The 16,185-nt window shown below is 50.2% G+C and overlaps 1 protein-coding gene across 1 annotated transcript; it reads left to right on the plus strand.

Moving 5' to 3' along the window:
• The first annotated feature begins 1,139 nt into the window (after positions 1-1,139).
• TTL (tubulin tyrosine ligase) lies at positions 1,140-16,115 on the plus strand. The gene is made up of 7 exons (XM_030945928.1): positions 1,140-1,547; positions 5,102-5,180; positions 6,857-7,089; positions 10,027-10,162; positions 10,260-10,529; positions 11,372-11,515; positions 13,736-16,115. The coding sequence occupies exons 1-7, from the start codon at positions 1,391-1,393 to the stop codon at positions 13,851-13,853; spliced, it is 1,137 nt and encodes a 378-aa protein (XP_030801788.1). The 5' UTR covers positions 1,140-1,390; the 3' UTR covers positions 13,854-16,115.
• The last annotated feature ends 70 nt before the right edge of the window (positions 16,116-16,185 follow it).

A 16,185-nucleotide genomic window follows, 5' to 3' on the forward strand; every position in this document is an offset into this window, starting at 1 on the left:
TCCAATCCCAAGTCCAAGAGCACCTCCTAGTAGAAATAAGCTGCATGGAGAATTTTTTTAGCTGCTATGACAGCAGCTATTTTTTAAATTAATTTTTTCCGTCCATGAATCACTTAACACCTTACCTTGTGATGTCAAAAAAAGAAAAGGCAATGTGCAGGTCATGACCTATCTGTGTTTCCTTCAGCAAAATGTTCTTTATTTCTTGGAAATATATCATGGTTTATAGAGTATGCCAGCTGATGTTTGCAATGCTGATGTCATTACTCTTACAGCATCTGTAGGAAAAACAGGACATTAACCAACTCAAAACCTCAGAATTTTCATGATTGATAGGTTCGTTAAGACAAACCTGATCTGTTCTGGGGAGGAAATCTGACTTCCAGGTTTTGAATTTGTGAGATACCTTTGCTCTGCCGCAGGTTTGTTCGTGAGGAAGGCAGGAGTGATGGTTACAAACAAGAAGACCTTTCCATAACCAGAAGGATCAAATTAATAGTAATGTAGGAGAAGATAAGGAGTGATTGGAAGAGTCAAATGGATTAGGAAGGAGGAGATCTCCTGGCTCAGAGCTGAGCACCGACACCCACGGCTGGGGGTGAGCATCCCCCAGGGGCTCTGAGCACCGGAGGGCAACGGAGCCTGCAGGCACCGAGCCTGGGTGACAGGGGACACCCCGGGCGGAGTCACACGGGGAGCGGTGGGGACGGTGACAGAACCGGGCCGGTGACAGATCCCGGGAGGTGACAGATCCCGGCCGGTGTCACACTGCAGGGCCAGCAACGATCCCGGCTGGTGACAGAACCCGGCCGATTTCACACCGGGGAGCAGCGGGGCTGGTGACAGAACCCGGCTGGTGACAGATCCCGGCCGGTTTCACAGATCCCGGGCTGGTGACAGATCCCGGCCGGTGACAGATCCCGGCCGGTGACAGATCCCGGGCAGTGACAGATCCCGGGCAGTGACAAATCCTGACAGATCCCGGGCACTGACAGATCCCGGGCATTGACACGTCCCGGCTGGTGACAGATCCCGGTCAGTGACACATCCCCGCCAGTGACAGATCCCCGCCGGTGTCACGCCGCGGAGACGCTGGCCCGGCCCCCAGCGGGCGCACGGCTCCGCCCCGGCGGCTGCACGGCGTAACGGGGCGGGGAGGAGCAGGAGCAGGAGTCGGCTCGGGCTCAGGATCGGGCTCGGGAGGGCGGTTCTGGTTCCGGGTCAGTCCCCGCCTGGGCAGGCTCTCGGGCGGTGCGCGGGGGTGGCGGCCCCGGCCATGCGGAGCCGGGCCGGGCGGCGGCGGCCGCGCAGGGCCCTGCCTGGGCTGCGGCGGGGCCCCATGAGCCGCCGGGGGTAGGGCGGGGAGCCCCTTGTCCCCCGCCCCGCCACCATGTACACCTTCGTGGTGCGGGACGAGGGCAGCAGCGTGTACACCGAGGTGAGCCGGCTGCTGCTGGCCAGCGGGCAGTGGCGGCGCCTCCGCAGGGACAACCCCCGCTTCAACCTGATGCTGGGCGAGAGGAACCGGCTCCCCTTCGGCAGGCTCGGTAAGGCTCCTCCCCGCGCCCGCCCCGCCGCCGGCAGCGGCGCCCGGCGCTCCCCGCTCCCCCTCGGTCCGTGGCTGCGGCTGTGCCCGGCCGTCCCCGGTGTCCCCCGCCGCAGGGCAGCGTCCCCACGGGTGGCCGCAGCCTCACGGAGCCCCCGCGGTTCGGGAGGCGGTGCCCGCCGGCCCCGCTCCCCGCCCCGTCCCTGTCGCTGTCCCCGCGGCTCGGCGGCCGCCCCGGCCTCCGGCACCCAAACAAAGCTCAGGCCCCGCGGGGTCTCCGCGCAGCCGGCTCTCTGCGGGCCCTGCTGCCGCCAGCCAGGGCTCGAAGGATCCTCTTCCCAAGCTCCCGGAGAGCGATCTCACCGGGCCCCCTCCAAACACCCGCCCGGCTTGGGGCCTGTGGTGTGGTGAAGCAGTGGGAAGGGCGGGAGGGGTGACACGGGGGTCGCCCGGAGTCACCCCCATGACACGCAGCAGAGCTGAGGATCCCGGCCCCTCTCTGGGTGCAGCCCGAGTGCCTCCTTGCCCTGCAGCGGTGCCCTTGGGGCCCTTTGCAGCGCTGCGAGGGGATCCAGACAAGCGGCGGTGCCTTTGTGGGGCCGCGGTGGCTCCGGTGCCATCCCCTGCCTGCTGCTGGGCAGGGACGCTGCGGTGCTGAGCTTACGTGGTTCGGGGCTTAGCCCTGGTCTGCCTCCTGTCTCAAGCAGCAGGAGCACGGCTAAGCCAGGCACGTTCAAACCTTCACTCGAGAGCCGAGGCTGGTGGGGATGTGCCTCTGCAGGGCTCGGTGAGGGTGACAGCGCTATCCCTGTCTGGAGCAGGGTGTGGGTGATTCCAGAGGCTCTGTGTGTGTAGGGCCCCCTACAAGCCCTGCCCCACCACCTTTTCCCCTGCTGCCTGACCCCCGCTGTCACCCTGCCACCACGCAGGGCTCTGGAGCTGCCCTGTGTAGGTTTGTGCCCTGCCTGCCATGCCTGCTGCTGCCCCATGGCACAGCCACCCTGGCCCTGTGCCCTGCTGGATGGTGCAGAGCCCAGGAGCAGGGAGGGAGAGTGCCCACGAGCAGGAGAGCCAAGCCAGGCACTGGCAGTGTTGCAGGGCGTGGCAGGGAGCAGGGCTGCACTGTCATCTTGGCCCTGGTTTCTTTCTTTCTGGGGTGGTTTTGCGGCACTGCTTATGGCTGCAGAAACATCAGAACAGGCAGAGCCCCCTCACTCCAGCAGCTCTGGTGCAAGATGGCTTTGCAGCCCCTTTCTTGCAGCAGAGACCCATCTCTGGCTGCTCTTAACAATTTGCAAGTCACCAGTTCCAGCACCTCTCCCTTGTCTCCTCCACATTTGTGAGTGGAAAGTCCCCATCACATGGCAGTGCCATCTGGTCACCTCCCGGTGTCTGCAGCGGGCAGGGAGACGCCGGGAGAGGCTCAGGCAGTGAGGATGCTCACATGCGCTTGCAGCAGGCACAGCAGGCAGACCTGTGCTTTAACTTGCTCAGCATGGAAGACCTGTGAGCATCAGGCCTCATTGCAGAACAAGTGCAGTTCCTTGAGAGTGGGCATGCACAGCACATCCAGCTGTGGTGGGCTTGTGGCCATCTCTGACTAACCCCTTCCATCCTCTAAAAGTGTCCTGGAGTGATGGAAGAGCTTCCCTGAGCTTCAGCATGTGTTGCCATGGGATGCACAAAAACTCAAACAATTTCTCACAGCCAGGCCATGTCTATAACCCATGGAGAGGGGCCATGCTTTGGCACTGGCATCTTCAAACCATCCTCCTATAGCAGGAACTGGTTGCCTGAAATCAGTAGAGCCAGACCAAAAATAACATGGTTATTTTGGTGCATTTTCCAAAAAGCTCTGTTTTCTTTGATTCGTCTTCCTGAGCAACTGTTGCATCAAAGCTGGCTTGGTTTTCCTAAGGGCTCTACTCAGTGGAAGCAGACATTAATCAGGGAACTGTAGGGATTTGCATTACTCAGGGCCTAAGCTGGATCATGGAGAGAAGTGGGGGCTCTCAGCATGCACCACTGCTTCTGCCCAGCTGCAGGGACCTCTGTAGCTCTCACTGATAACCTAATTCCTGGGGGATTGTACCCTTAAGCTGTGTCCTCATCTAGAAGAAAAGCAGTTTGTGCTGAGGGGATGGAAAGGAGGAAGAGGCTGCGGAGGCCTCATGTAGCAGGGGATGCTGGGCTCTATGCTCTGCTGGCCAGGAGAGGATTGCCACTTTGCTCAGTGCCTTGGCAGCTTTTTAATCCCATTAAATGCATGCTGCAGGCTTCACAATGTGCTCCAGAAGGTTCCCTTCCTGCCTTGTGGTCCCTCTTTGCTGGCCACCCAAGTCTGTGTTGCAGCCCACTGCTCCATGGCAATGCTCAGGAGCCCAGTGAGGATGCATCTCCCCAGGATAAACTGGAAACAGAAGAAAATTTGAGGGATTTTATTTATTTTCTTTTCAGTAAAAAAAAAAAACCTGCCTGTGCTGGCTGCACCTTGAAGTGCCTGAAGCTACAGATCTTTTCTGCAGGATGGTTTTCAGCTATCTTGTATTTAAAGATTTGTGAATAAAAGTGACCCAGGTCAGGGAAGTGACTTTCAGGCTGAAAATAGATATTCACTCTCTGTGATCTTGCAGCTGCCTGGTGTTTAAGGTAATGTTTGCTCCAGGCCTTTTTTCCCAGGCAGACACCAAAGAGGATAAGTAAAACCCTAAATCCTTTTTCAGGATTCTGGTCCCTCTCAGAGAGCTTCCAGCTGAGCACGAGTGTTTCTGTCCTGTGAAAAGGTGAAGGCAGGCAGGCTGTGGTGTGGAGTCCAGTGGTGGTAAGGAGGTGCCCCTCTGCTTAGCACTCTGTCACTGCTGGGGCCACAGCTGGATATTGGGGCCAATTTGGGACTTTGCAGTGCAAGAAAGGCTTAAACATCTGGAGTTACTATAGGAACTATAGCCCTGGGACAAGGACTTAAAGTCAGTATCTGTCTTTGGAGATATTCAGACTTTGGACAAGAGGTTGGAGCAGAGACTCACAGAGGTTCCTTCTCACCTCAGATATCCAACAGGTCTTGTTGCAAACTGCTAGAAAGAAGCAAGACTCCCAGTCTTTCAGTGTTTCCCAGTGTTTTGTGGTATCAGGCCCAAGATGGAGTCGTGCTGTACATGACAAAGAAAAAAGGCCCTTTGCTGAGCTGTGATCTTTGTGTCAGGGTGTGTTTCCCTGCATCCTCCACCTGTATTTAAGAGTAACTGAAATCTTGGTTCTTACAAGCTTACACCAGCAGATGGAGAGCACCTGCCAGTTCCCAGTGTGAATAAGGAAAAAATTATTTTCCTTTGCAAGACGGATGTATCAGATTAAAAACAAGTGGGTAACTGCATGGTTTTTGGAACTAAAAGAAAGAAACCACAGAGACCAGTACTGGTTTACAACCTGTTTCTGTAATGCAGGGCAAGGAAACAGCCTCCTTTTTTTCCCCTACTGCACAGATCCTTTGCACCAAGCAGCTGCTTTGCCTTTGTTCATTGAGGAGTTTGTCTGACCTCTGTTTCCCCTTCTTAGGCCATGAACCTGGACTTGTGCAGCTGGTGAATTACTACAGGGGAGCAGACAAGCTGTGCCGCAAAGCATCTCTGGTGAAGTAAGAAATTCACTGAAATGTTAGATGGGCTTGGCAGAAGCTTCTCCTCTAACCCTTGTTGAGTGTTGAACCTGTTTGGAGGGTATTTCACACAACAGCTGCCCTGTGCATTTGCTGTCTTCAGACTCCTGGTCTGTCTCTGGAGCTGTTTGTGTGCACAAAGGCCTCTCTGTAACCTCAGGGGAAATGCCATTTCCACTGAGTTCTATCTACTTGAAACCATAGAGTGTATTGAATCAGATTAGAGCCAAACCAAAAGGGAAAAAGAAACCCAAACGAATCTGCTCTTTTTCCTTGTAGACATTTAATTAAAACCTTCTCCTTTTATTCTCTGTTTCATACAGAGAAGAGACACTAATGTGCCTTTAGCTAATCAGATTTGTTGGTCAAACAAATGCTTGGAGACATCTCCAGGAAGAGCTCTGGGAGTTATTTCTGCATGACCTGCCATGCCAGGGTCTCCTGGGGAAATGTGGATGAACTTTCATGGTAAATAACCCTGTCCCTGTGCAAATTCTGTATCTTTATGTCAGAGCTCTTGGTCTCCTTCAGCAGTTTGATTGCCCATTGCAGTCTGTGCTGCCTCTCATTAATGCAGTCCTGCAGACTGGGTGTGCTGATCCAAGGCCTCTCCTTCCTCTGCAAAGAGCCTCTTCCCAGTTACTTTCCTGGCAGTGATGATGGTGTTTGTCAGAAAGTGGCAGAGTATTTTTAAAGAAGCACTTAGAGCACTCCTCAGATGAATTTCTCTTTAGCCTGTTACCTGGAGTGCTGAAAGCACTTGCACACCTGTTTTTATATCCTACAGCTTGGCTGGCCTTTTTAACTGTAGGGTCAAACAGGCATTGAGCTACTTAGGAACCCACAGGACAACAAATGACATTCCTCGGGGCTCACAAAGTGCCACTGACTCACTGCCACCTCAGCAGAGAGGCACAAATGCACAGAGAGTCAGCACCTCATGGACTCTGCTTTTGGCTATAAGCAAAGCACAGGCATTTGGAGAGGCAGGCAGCTCCCTTGACTTGGAAAGAAAACAGGCCTGAGCTCTGCTAACAGGAATTTGCTGCTGTCTCCAGACATTGCTGGTTGGAGAGATGTGCCTGAGGGATTCCAGACACCTTGGGATGTGAAACATGTAGCTGTGCCCTTGCTTTCTGTGGCTTCCCAGAGGTCTTCATACACAGCTGGGACACCTGGTCCTATCTCAGTGGGAGTGGGATCAAGGGCTAAACACCAGCACAGACAGCATTACTGCTCTGGCTTTCCCTTTTCCAGCTGTGGTCCTTCCTGCCCTGAGCCATGACAGCAAAAATGCCTCCTCGGTTCCCTTGTGCAGAGATGATGCAGGGAATGCAGCACCAGCTTTAGTTATGGGGAAACTTCTCAGCTGTTAGTTTCATGTTAGTTTCATGTCAGTAAAATGTTTAATGAAAGCATGCAGGTTGTGGTTCAATGAGTAGTGCTTTGCTGTGGGCTGGGGTTACCATGATATCTTTAGGAAAACCCTAATTTGAAAGGTCTAAGGAAAACAGGATAATTTAGCACAGACTATCCATAAGCTGCCATTCATCATCAAGCAAAAGAGCCCAGTTAATGATGATTTTTCTTTATTAAAAAGGCCCCATGCAGGTGGGGACACTCTGGACATTAACAGCCTGTCTCTCTTCATCCAGGCTCATCAAGACAAGCCCTGAGCTATCAGAGTCCTGCACGTGGTTCCCTGAGTCATATGTGATTTACCCAACGAACCTGAAGACGCCGGTGGCTCCAGCCCAGAATGGAATTCGCCATCTCATAAACAACTCGAGGACAGATGAGCGGGAAGTGTTCCTGGCAGCGTACAGCCGGCGGCAGGAAGGCAAAGAGGGCAACGTGTGGATAGCCAAGTCCTCTGCTGGTGCCAAAGGTTCATTCTCCAGCACCAGGAGCTGTTTCTCATCATTCTTCACTCTTTTTGCATGATCTGTAGGGTCACAGGGTTTGGCTAAGCCGAGCTGATGTGTCTGTGGAGGGCTCCACTGACCGTGCCAGACAAGCAGTGTGGTGTGCTCGTGCTACCTAGGACATGCACATGCACCTCAAAATGTGGGAATGTGCTGTGAGGAGAAAGCTGCAGGGACCAGCAAGTGAGGGGAATGTGGAGAGCAGGTTAGAGGGAGCAGAACAGGATACAGGGAGGCAGTCAGCAGGCAGGACAGTAGCCTTCAAGGGCAAGGAGCCCAACTCCTCATGCTGCAGCTTAACTTGCCTTCTCCTGGATGGAGATCCTGCTTGTCTTTCAGCCAGACTCACTGCCTGGTGCCAGTGGCCTGCCCATGGTCACACTGAGCAGCCACGAGCTCAGTACGTCACAATTGCACCCAAGCCTCAGGGGAAGGTACCAGAGCAAAGACAATCAATGCAGTGTCTGTCTGTCCATTTAATATGAATAGGACAAACAGATACCCAAGTGATAATGTGTCCTTCCTTGTTCCAGGGTCATTCCATCACTCACTCTGCAGAAGTAAGGAGCTGTGAGATGGCTGGACACAGCTCTAAATGCAGTGCTTTGGTAACTGTGTTCTCTGTCCACTGTGGTGTTATCATGGGCACGCTGTTAGAATGGCTGTGTTTAAAAACTTGCCTTGCCATGTGTGCAGCAGAGCCCAGCCTGAGGAAGGACCTGCTCTTTTCAGAGACAACAAGTCCATTACTCATGTTTGCAGAGTCACTTTGCATGTAGCCTTGCCAAACAGAATGTGAAAACCAGAGCTGGCTGCAGGGAGGCTGCACCATAAAACTGTCCTTCGCACCAGCTTCCCTCTGTTCTGCTCTCTTGGCTGTGTCACCAAGAAGAATTGGAAGAGTATCCTTGTTTTCATCAGGAATGAAGGGGAGATGAGTCCTTTTGTTATGCCAGTGCAAGAATGTGTTTCTGTGGGGTAAACTGGCAAAAAAAATCCATCTGGGCATTTGGAAAGGCAGTTGCTGTGGTCTGCTGAAGGCTGAGCCAGTTCAGACTCTTCAGATACTTCATGCACATGTGATCCTATCTTCTCTGCACTAAAGCAGAGTAGCCTTTTGTATTCATCACTGTGCTGCTGCAAATTAAAGTGGAAAGCAGAGTCTCATGGTAATCTTCTAGAGGGAAGTTTTATACATCTGGGGATTACTTCTGATGAAGAAGAAAGCTTGTTCATGCTAATTACCAAGAAAGATACAGCTCAGGCACAGCCCTTGTCTTGGGACAGGTCTAACAGAAGCTTAGTCATCCATCAGTAACAGGAAAATTCAAGGTTTAGGATGCCCTGAGTCAAACGTTTGAAGGGTTTGCCGCTGTGGCTGGAGGTTTTGGTGTTTTCTTTGACATCTGCCCCGCATAAGCTGCTTTGCTGCCTCACTGGGTTGCTGCCTGGGTGCACAGTCAAGCTGACCCTCCCCTTGGTTTGCCATCTGTGCAGTGTGGAGCAGGTGCCTGCTGATCTCCCCACTGCAGCAGCTTTACTGCCTTAGGGATGTTGTTCCCCTCCTTTCCCCAGTGCACAGCCTGAAGTTGTGCCAGTGCAAGGTTCTGCCTTGCTCTGCTGTGATCAGGAAGCTAAAAAAATCTTGCCCTCTGCTTAAATCACGGGTGAGAAAGATACTTTAATTTCAGGCTTCCTTTCAGTGGAGGGTGCTGGGATGAGTGAGGACAGTAGGGCTGGAAAGCTGAGCAGAGGATGCAGCAGTGGGAGTACCTGCAGGGCTGTGCTGACAGCAACCTTCAGAAATCACAGCTAGGAGCATTTTTTGTTGGATGATCCTGTCAAACCCTGTCTGTGCTTCAAACCTCTATTACTCCATTGATGCCCCCTTGAAGAGTGGGGGTTTTTTTTGCACAGTATTTCCTCAAAAACACTCAGCACAAAAAGACTAAGTAATCAGGTTTAGTCCAGAAAACTTAATACCTCAAGAATGGGCATAGTGCCAGAGGAGGGTTTGATAACTTTACCTGAGCTGGCTTATCCCTCCTGGCACCATGCCATTCCTTTATGAAATCCCAGAAGGAAAATGGGCTCTCTTCAGTGCTCTGCAACAGAAGTTTGCTATTTGGACTCTTGCAAGAGATGAACAGTGACAGCTTCAGCCAAAATGTGGGAGTGTTTAAATGGCACAGTTCATTTTTTTAATGAAGAGCTTCCACAGCAGGAACACTGAGTACATGGATGAGCAATTTAAAATAGTACTTTTCCTTATTCAGCAATGATTTTAATAATAACTTAAATGAATTCAGTGAGCAGGGCAACACTGCACAAGTGTGCATGTGTGACTGCCTCTGGCAGCCAGAGAAGCCAGACAGGGAAAGAAAGTCTTGAGTCTGGGATTAAAACACCCCACAAATCTCCCTCCCCAAATAAAAAAAGAAGGGCAAAAATCTTTACAGAAAATGTGCCAAACTCCCTGTTCTCCCTAAACTGCTGAAAACCAGGGAAAAACAAAACCAAATTTGTCAAGTGCCAAATACAAGCACCACCACATCCTCCTACCCCTGCCAAGCCTAGATAGGAGGAAAAAGAAAAGACATAAAAGAATCCAGAATGCTCCCAAGGCAAGCAGCTGCTTCACTGCTTGCCCAGGTCCCTGTCGGCTGTGCCCTGTCAGATCCCCTTGATTCCCATTTGCAGCAGGCCTGGTTTCTGGGGATGGCAAGGAAGAGATCCCTCCACAGATTCATTCCCATGGAGTGACTGTGCCATTGCTGACCCTGGGGCCACAGGTTCTTGCATGTTGCTTTTCGGGCTAATGAGCCACTTGGGGCCTGAAAAAGCTCCAACAAAGGTAGAAGGATCCTCTACCTAATTTTGTCTTCAACTTTCTGTGCCAGGGGAAGGGATCCTGATTTCTTCAGAGGCTTCAGAGCTCCTGGACTTCATCGATGAGCAGGGACAAGTGCACGTGATTCAGAAGTACCTGGAGAATCCTCTACTTTTAGAGCCAGGGCATCGCAAGTTTGACATCAGGTAACCTTTCCTGCCTTTGTAATACCAGTTTTCTTGTTCATGCTGTTTCTTTGGGCGCCACTGAGACTAGAGTTTGTTCTCCTGTTTGTTCCCCCAGGAGCTGGGTTCTCGTGGATCATCAATATAATATCTACCTCTACAGAGAGGGTGTCCTGCGGACCTCTTCAGAACCATATAACAGTGCTAACTTCCAGGACAAAACCTGCCACTTGACCAATCACTGCATTCAGAAGGAATATTCCAAAAACTACGGGCGCTATGAGGAAGGGAATGAAATGTTCTTCGAGGAGTTCAACCAGTATCTGATGGATGCCCTGAACACAACGCTTGAGAATAGCATCTTACTGCAAATCAAACACATAATAAGGTAGCCAGTTGCCTGCTTCTGAGGAGAGCAAAACCCTTCAGGGACAGGGAGTGTGTGTGGACACAGAGCAAGAAGGAAAGGGTTTCAATTGCAGAAATTTAGGATAAAGCCATAAATACCCCCATGTCACTGCTCAGTGAGAAGGCACCTCCATAAGTGCAGTTGCCTCAGTGGTATGTGTCCACATCTCTGTGATTTGCCAGCTGTGGCTGGAGAAGGATAGAGTGAAAAGGGAAGAGAGCCAGGGCTGGGAGAGGCTGAGGTTCAGAAAGGCATAAAGGTGACAGAGGGGACGTGAAGGTGAACTCAAGTGTGCAGACCCTGGATGCTTCCCCCACCATCAGCCAGCAGCAGCACATGGCTGTTGCCTAGCTCATCTTACTCAGTCCTCAAGAGCCAGTTCCTTCCTGGGTATAGAAAGTGCCTGGAGGGAGATCTTGGTGCTGCAGAGAATCCAGGTCTTGACAAAGCAGTCCTTCATGAAGGCATTTGCTTTCCCAGTACCCCGTTGCTGTTAATTGCACTGAAAAAATGTGGCATAATCTTTGAGGGACTTGAAGGCAAACGAGCATCTAGTGGCAGTTCCCTGGGGACCTGCTGCAGCCCTTTGTGGCATTGCACATCATGTTTTCCAGCTTGCCTGACCCAGTGGTGAGGGAGGATGCTCTCCAGCTCTTTGTGAGTTAACTCAGGGGTGTCCCCACATGGATTTTCATGGAATCTCACTTGCATGGACCTGGTTACCATGGCATGTGTTGGACATAACTTGTAATTTGGCAACCCCTCCTACTTAACATGTCCACAGCAGCCTTAACCCTGAGTTCCTGTTTCTCCCTTCACAGAAGCTGCCTTATGTGTATAGAGCCTGCAATCAGCACGAAGCATCTTCACTACCAGAGCTTCCAGCTCTTTGGCTTTGACTTCATGGTGGATGAGGAGCTGAAGGTCTGGCTAATAGAAGTCAATGGGGCCCCAGCATGTGCCCAGTGAGTAAATCAGTTTCTGGAACACCCTTGTGATGCCACCATTCACATGCCTCACCCAAAGCATGGCTATGTCCCCGCTCCAAGTGAAAAAGGTGAAAGAGAAGGAATGGTGAGGGAGTTTTCCAGGCTAACACTGGACACTGCTCCAAGTGCCAGTCAGTTTGGGTTCATTACTCTTGTCTCTGTGTTTGGTATCCCCCAGCTTCTTTCCCACGTAGGATGGGGCACTAACCTGGGTTTTTGAAAATATCACTTGGGTCATTTTTATTACTCTTGGGTTGAAGTTATGTTTGCAGATTTAATGTTTTGGGAGTCACATTGTTTCTCAGTCTCTGTTGTGGCACCACTGGTGGCTGCTCTTTATATGAGCACATGTTAAATGAGGAGCATTAAGGGCAGCAGCTGGAAGTGAGTGACTAAATTTGCACGCAGCAGGACCACAGAGCACACTGTGAATGCTACAGATGTTACCAAATCTCTGAAAACCTAAGGAAATAAAGACTCAGCACCAATTTAGTGTTAAGAAGAGCATCATTTATTCAAATCACACAGGGGATAACTCCTGACTTTTTGTGTCCACATGATTTTACAAGTGTCTTGCTTATATTCAGTCACTACATGCATGTTACAATTTGCCCATTACCAAAAACCCTCCCCAGGTTCCCAGATTAAGTCCTTGTTTTGGCTGTGCCTGTATTTCTGAGCCAGATGTCTTCTTACCTTCCAGCCATCCTTGCTGGGAGAGCAGATTTTGCATGCCTTGTTTCTCTGCTAAGAGTTCACAGGCACAGTAAAAATGGAATTAACCCTTTTGGTATCACAGAGATCAGGTTATAGCTTCTTCCAGCAGCCACAGGGAGGCTGGAACAGCCAAACAGGCCTGGCCATGAACATATCTGTGTAGGCACAGCAGGAGGTGCTGTATTACATGACTGAGACAGTTGCAGGAGACCAGAAATTTTTGCTAAGTGAGCATCTGTATCATATTAAAAAAAAACCAGCAAAACAGAACAGGCTGTACATCGCTGCATTAGAATTTTATGAGATTAGATGTTGATTAAATTAGGTTAGATCATCACTAACAGTAGACAAAAAATGCAGGTCAAACCTACCAGACAGCCTGTTGAGGAGCTTTTTCAGGGCTAGAGCGTGGGGACCTTTCTGTGTGCAGGATTGCCCATGTGCATCATGGTGCAATGACTGCCTTGCACCTCCTTGTCTTGCTGTAAGGGTAGAATTTGGCTGTTGCTGGGTGGATTTGGATTGCAGCAGTGCCCTGTTTGTTTTGTGCCTCTTGGAAGAGCAAGGGCTTTGTTGGGCACTTGGAAGATTGAAAGCAGCTGAGGTAGGTTTTGGCTATTTGTGACTTCTCCTGTTCAGGGTTATTTTTATTTGTATCACACAGCTCCCATTTAAAGAGGGGGAAAAATGGCTGCAGTAAGTAATAGCATTCCCAGGAGCTGAAAAAAACATCTCATTGTCACATAGCCCCAGTGACACAGAGTAAAAGACATTGTTAATCCTGGGAATAACAGGTTTGGTACTAAATACGTGCCAGATGCCAGCACATTCAGGGAGGTTACACATTTCCTGCATTTCCTCCAGCAGAAAATGAAGCTGTTGTTAACTCAAACACCTTGTCTCTCTTCTCCCTAATCCTGCTGTGCATGGGCTGTGTCATGGTGAAACACATCCCACATGTCTGAGGGTCCTGTGGAGCCCCTGAGCTGCACCCCAGCACAGCATTTCATCAAACCAGGAATGCATCAGAGCAGCCCCTTTGGGGCACATTCCAGTGTGAACAGTGTCTGGTGCAGTAAACCCTAGCTCCCTGAGTTGGAAGGCTGGTACAGGGAGCCCTGAGATGTTTTCTTTCTGCCCCTTTGCATCTTGTGGATACTCAAGTCTGGGGCCTGAGGGTCCAGAGCCTCTGACTGTAAACATAGATAATGGGCTTTGTGGTTCTTTGTGAAAGGGAGCAATACTGGGAATTATCACCATGGAAGAAGAAGACATTTGTTGGTGTAAACAGGGAGGAGGTGGAAGAGATACTGCTCTCCCCTATTTACCACCCTGAAACTCCTTGTGATGGGAGTAGGATCTTATAGATTTTGCTGGGAAAACGCATTTCTACATAAAAACATAAAGATTGGCCAGGCATCTGCTGGTTTGTCCTGCCTGGGTATCTGATTCTGTCTCTCTCTCTCTCTCATCTCTTAGGAAGCTGTATGCAGAGCTCTGCCAAGGAATTGTGGATGTAGCCATCTCCAGCGTTTTCCCCCTCAGTGACACTGGGCAGAAGATGAGCCAGTCATCCTCGATCTTCATCAAGCTGTGATGATGACACAGCTGCCACCTCTGTGAACAGGGAGAGACTGCACCCCTCGGGTCAGCACACTCTGGTGGCTTATCTCAGTAACATGCCAAAAAGTGATAGAGACAGGCTTCATATTTTCTGGGAGACCACAGGGAAAAACAACAAAACATGCATCCTCACAGAGCTGTGATGAGCCAGAGCTGCTCAGATAACTCTGCCTGCATTCACCAAAATCCACTTTAGAAACAGCTCCTGTGACTTTGATACCTGAAACAAATCTCTCTGGGAGTACAACAGAACAACCTTAAAATGAAACCCCAGCAGGGATACTGTAATGCTGTATTAGCTCCTCCTTTTCTATAGAGATAACATTGGGTTTTTTAAGGGAATTGAGTGGAGAGAACGATGGAGTTGTCCTCCTCCCGCTGTGTTTATCCTTTCCTCACCTACTGCATCATTAGTGCCTTAGCTCAGCTCCAAATAGGTGACTCCTTTCCTTTGTTCCTGCTCTGTAACATAGAAAGGAGCAAGCTCTCCTGGTGCCTAAAACCAGGAACACCAAGAAATCCGTTTCCTTAGGTCATTTTCCAAGCTGGTTGGCTGAACACCCAGGCAATGGCTGGTAAAGGGTGCTGAACTGCAGGTGGTGAATTAACCCAAGCAAGGAAGGTGATTATTTATAGCTATCCCTTTTCCTATTGAGATTTGGATCAGTGATTGTCCCAGTCTGAGGCATTTGGATTCTGCTTAAAAGAGGTAGAGAGACCCCCGTTGGAGCTCAGCAGCAGGCTGTTGGATTTTGAGCATCACTTTTGTGCTGAGTGTTTCAAGTAGCAGAAACCTGATCTCAGTTTCTTCTGAGGCACTGCAATGAATTTAGGCTCTTCTCTCAGATTTCCCCTTCGTTATTTACCTGAGGCTTGGACCTGAAATCTTTCTACCCAAATCCCATTTGTTCCAGCCAGTTTTGTTCTCATCTGTTTGACAAATACTGTTATCTTCTGCCCCGAACACAGTCCACAACTTGATCTTAGCTAGGGGCAAGGTGGGTGAGGTTTTGTAGACCAGGAGAGACATTCCTGTTTGCCACACATCTGGGAAATCAGGTGCTTTGGGGGGGAAGGAGAGGTTAGATTCCTTGAGGTCTCTGTATTTCAGAGCTAACATCTGCTTCAAGTATGACCTAAACCCCTGTCGTGTGTCCCACCTTGTGAAGTGTATCTGAATTTGCAGTGTGAGCCCAGCACATCCCTCTGGCAGGGAGAGATGGTCATGGACAGAAACCAGTTCCTGTTCCCCATAACAAACAAACAAACCTGAAGATATTGTGGAGATTACAAGCTGCCTGTGTGTAATGGGAAGTGAAGCAGCAATGGAATTTCTGCCCTCCTCAGAAGATCCTAGCATTTTGGTGTACTCACCTCTGCTTGTGATGGAGATTTCAGAGTTGTTCATGCAGCAGACAATCCTGATGGGAAGGAGCTGAGTGATAAGGAGGGAGAAGGATGTTGGGGGAAGGATTGGTTGGGTTTTCTAACCTTAGGATAGCACAGAGGTGTCAGAATTTCACTGCAGTCCAGGTGAAGTGTGGTGGTAACTCACCAAGGTAAAATGTAGGTTGTTACTCAAATTGCAAAGTTCACCATATCTCTGTTGACATTTTCATGTTAGTTTAGCTGAGCTTAAAAGGTGCATGTTTTTTCCCAGTGGGAAGCTCTCACAGCAATTGCTCTCATCCAGGATGTGTCTGAGCTCTCATAAACGCTAGGGCACACGAGAACAGAAAATGTTCCCCATCACAATGAACCAAGAAATGCTCAGATTCTGGGGGCTAGACCCATCCTTCTCCTCAGAAGGGAAGTTTAGATAATGCTTGGTGGTAGAGCCACAACTACAGATGATGCAGCTATTCATACCCTGCCTTTCCAGCTGGGCTTGGGGGAGGTAGTGTTTCAGGGACACTTGAATCCTCTGCTGAATTTTTCAGGAATAAGCAGCATTTTACTTTGGAGTAAAATGTGTATTTTCCACCTTCTCTCAAAGTGTCCCCCAAAGTAAAGCACAGAAGGTAAATGATGAAGGACAGAGAGCACAGTGCCTGAAGTTTTGCCCAAAATACTGGCTACGAGGTGGAGTAGAGGATGTGTGTGTGGCTGAGGCCTGGGCATTGCAGCCATGGGTGCACCTTGCAAGTGATGCTCACAAGCCCCTGTGAGACTTCTGTTTGTTTCTTTTTTTAGGAATATACAACAATAAATGTTTTCTAGTTTATTTCAGCTAAAAGGTCAATAGAAAAGGTCTTACTCTCTTTCCTGAGCTTTCACCCAGGATACTGCTGGGTTTCCAGAAGACA

Source organism: Camarhynchus parvulus, chromosome 3 (genome assembly GCF_901933205.1).
Source record: "Camarhynchus parvulus chromosome 3, STF_HiC, whole genome shotgun sequence".
NCBI lineage: Eukaryota > Metazoa > Chordata > Aves > Passeriformes > Thraupidae > Camarhynchus > Camarhynchus parvulus.

Bases quoted from the DNA above. Each gene is read 5' to 3' on its own strand.
- TTL (XM_030945928.1), top strand. From the start codon at position 1,391: ATGTACACCTTCGTGGTGCGGGACGAGGGCAGCAGCGTGTACACCGAG. The intron at 5,181-6,856 runs GTAAGAAATTCA...CTCTTCATCCAG, and splicing joins CGCAAAGCATCTCTGGTGAA to GCTCATCAAGACAAGCCCTG. The intron at 7,090-10,026 runs GTTCATTCTCCA...TTTCTGTGCCAG, and splicing joins GTCCTCTGCTGGTGCCAAAG to GGGAAGGGATCCTGATTTCT.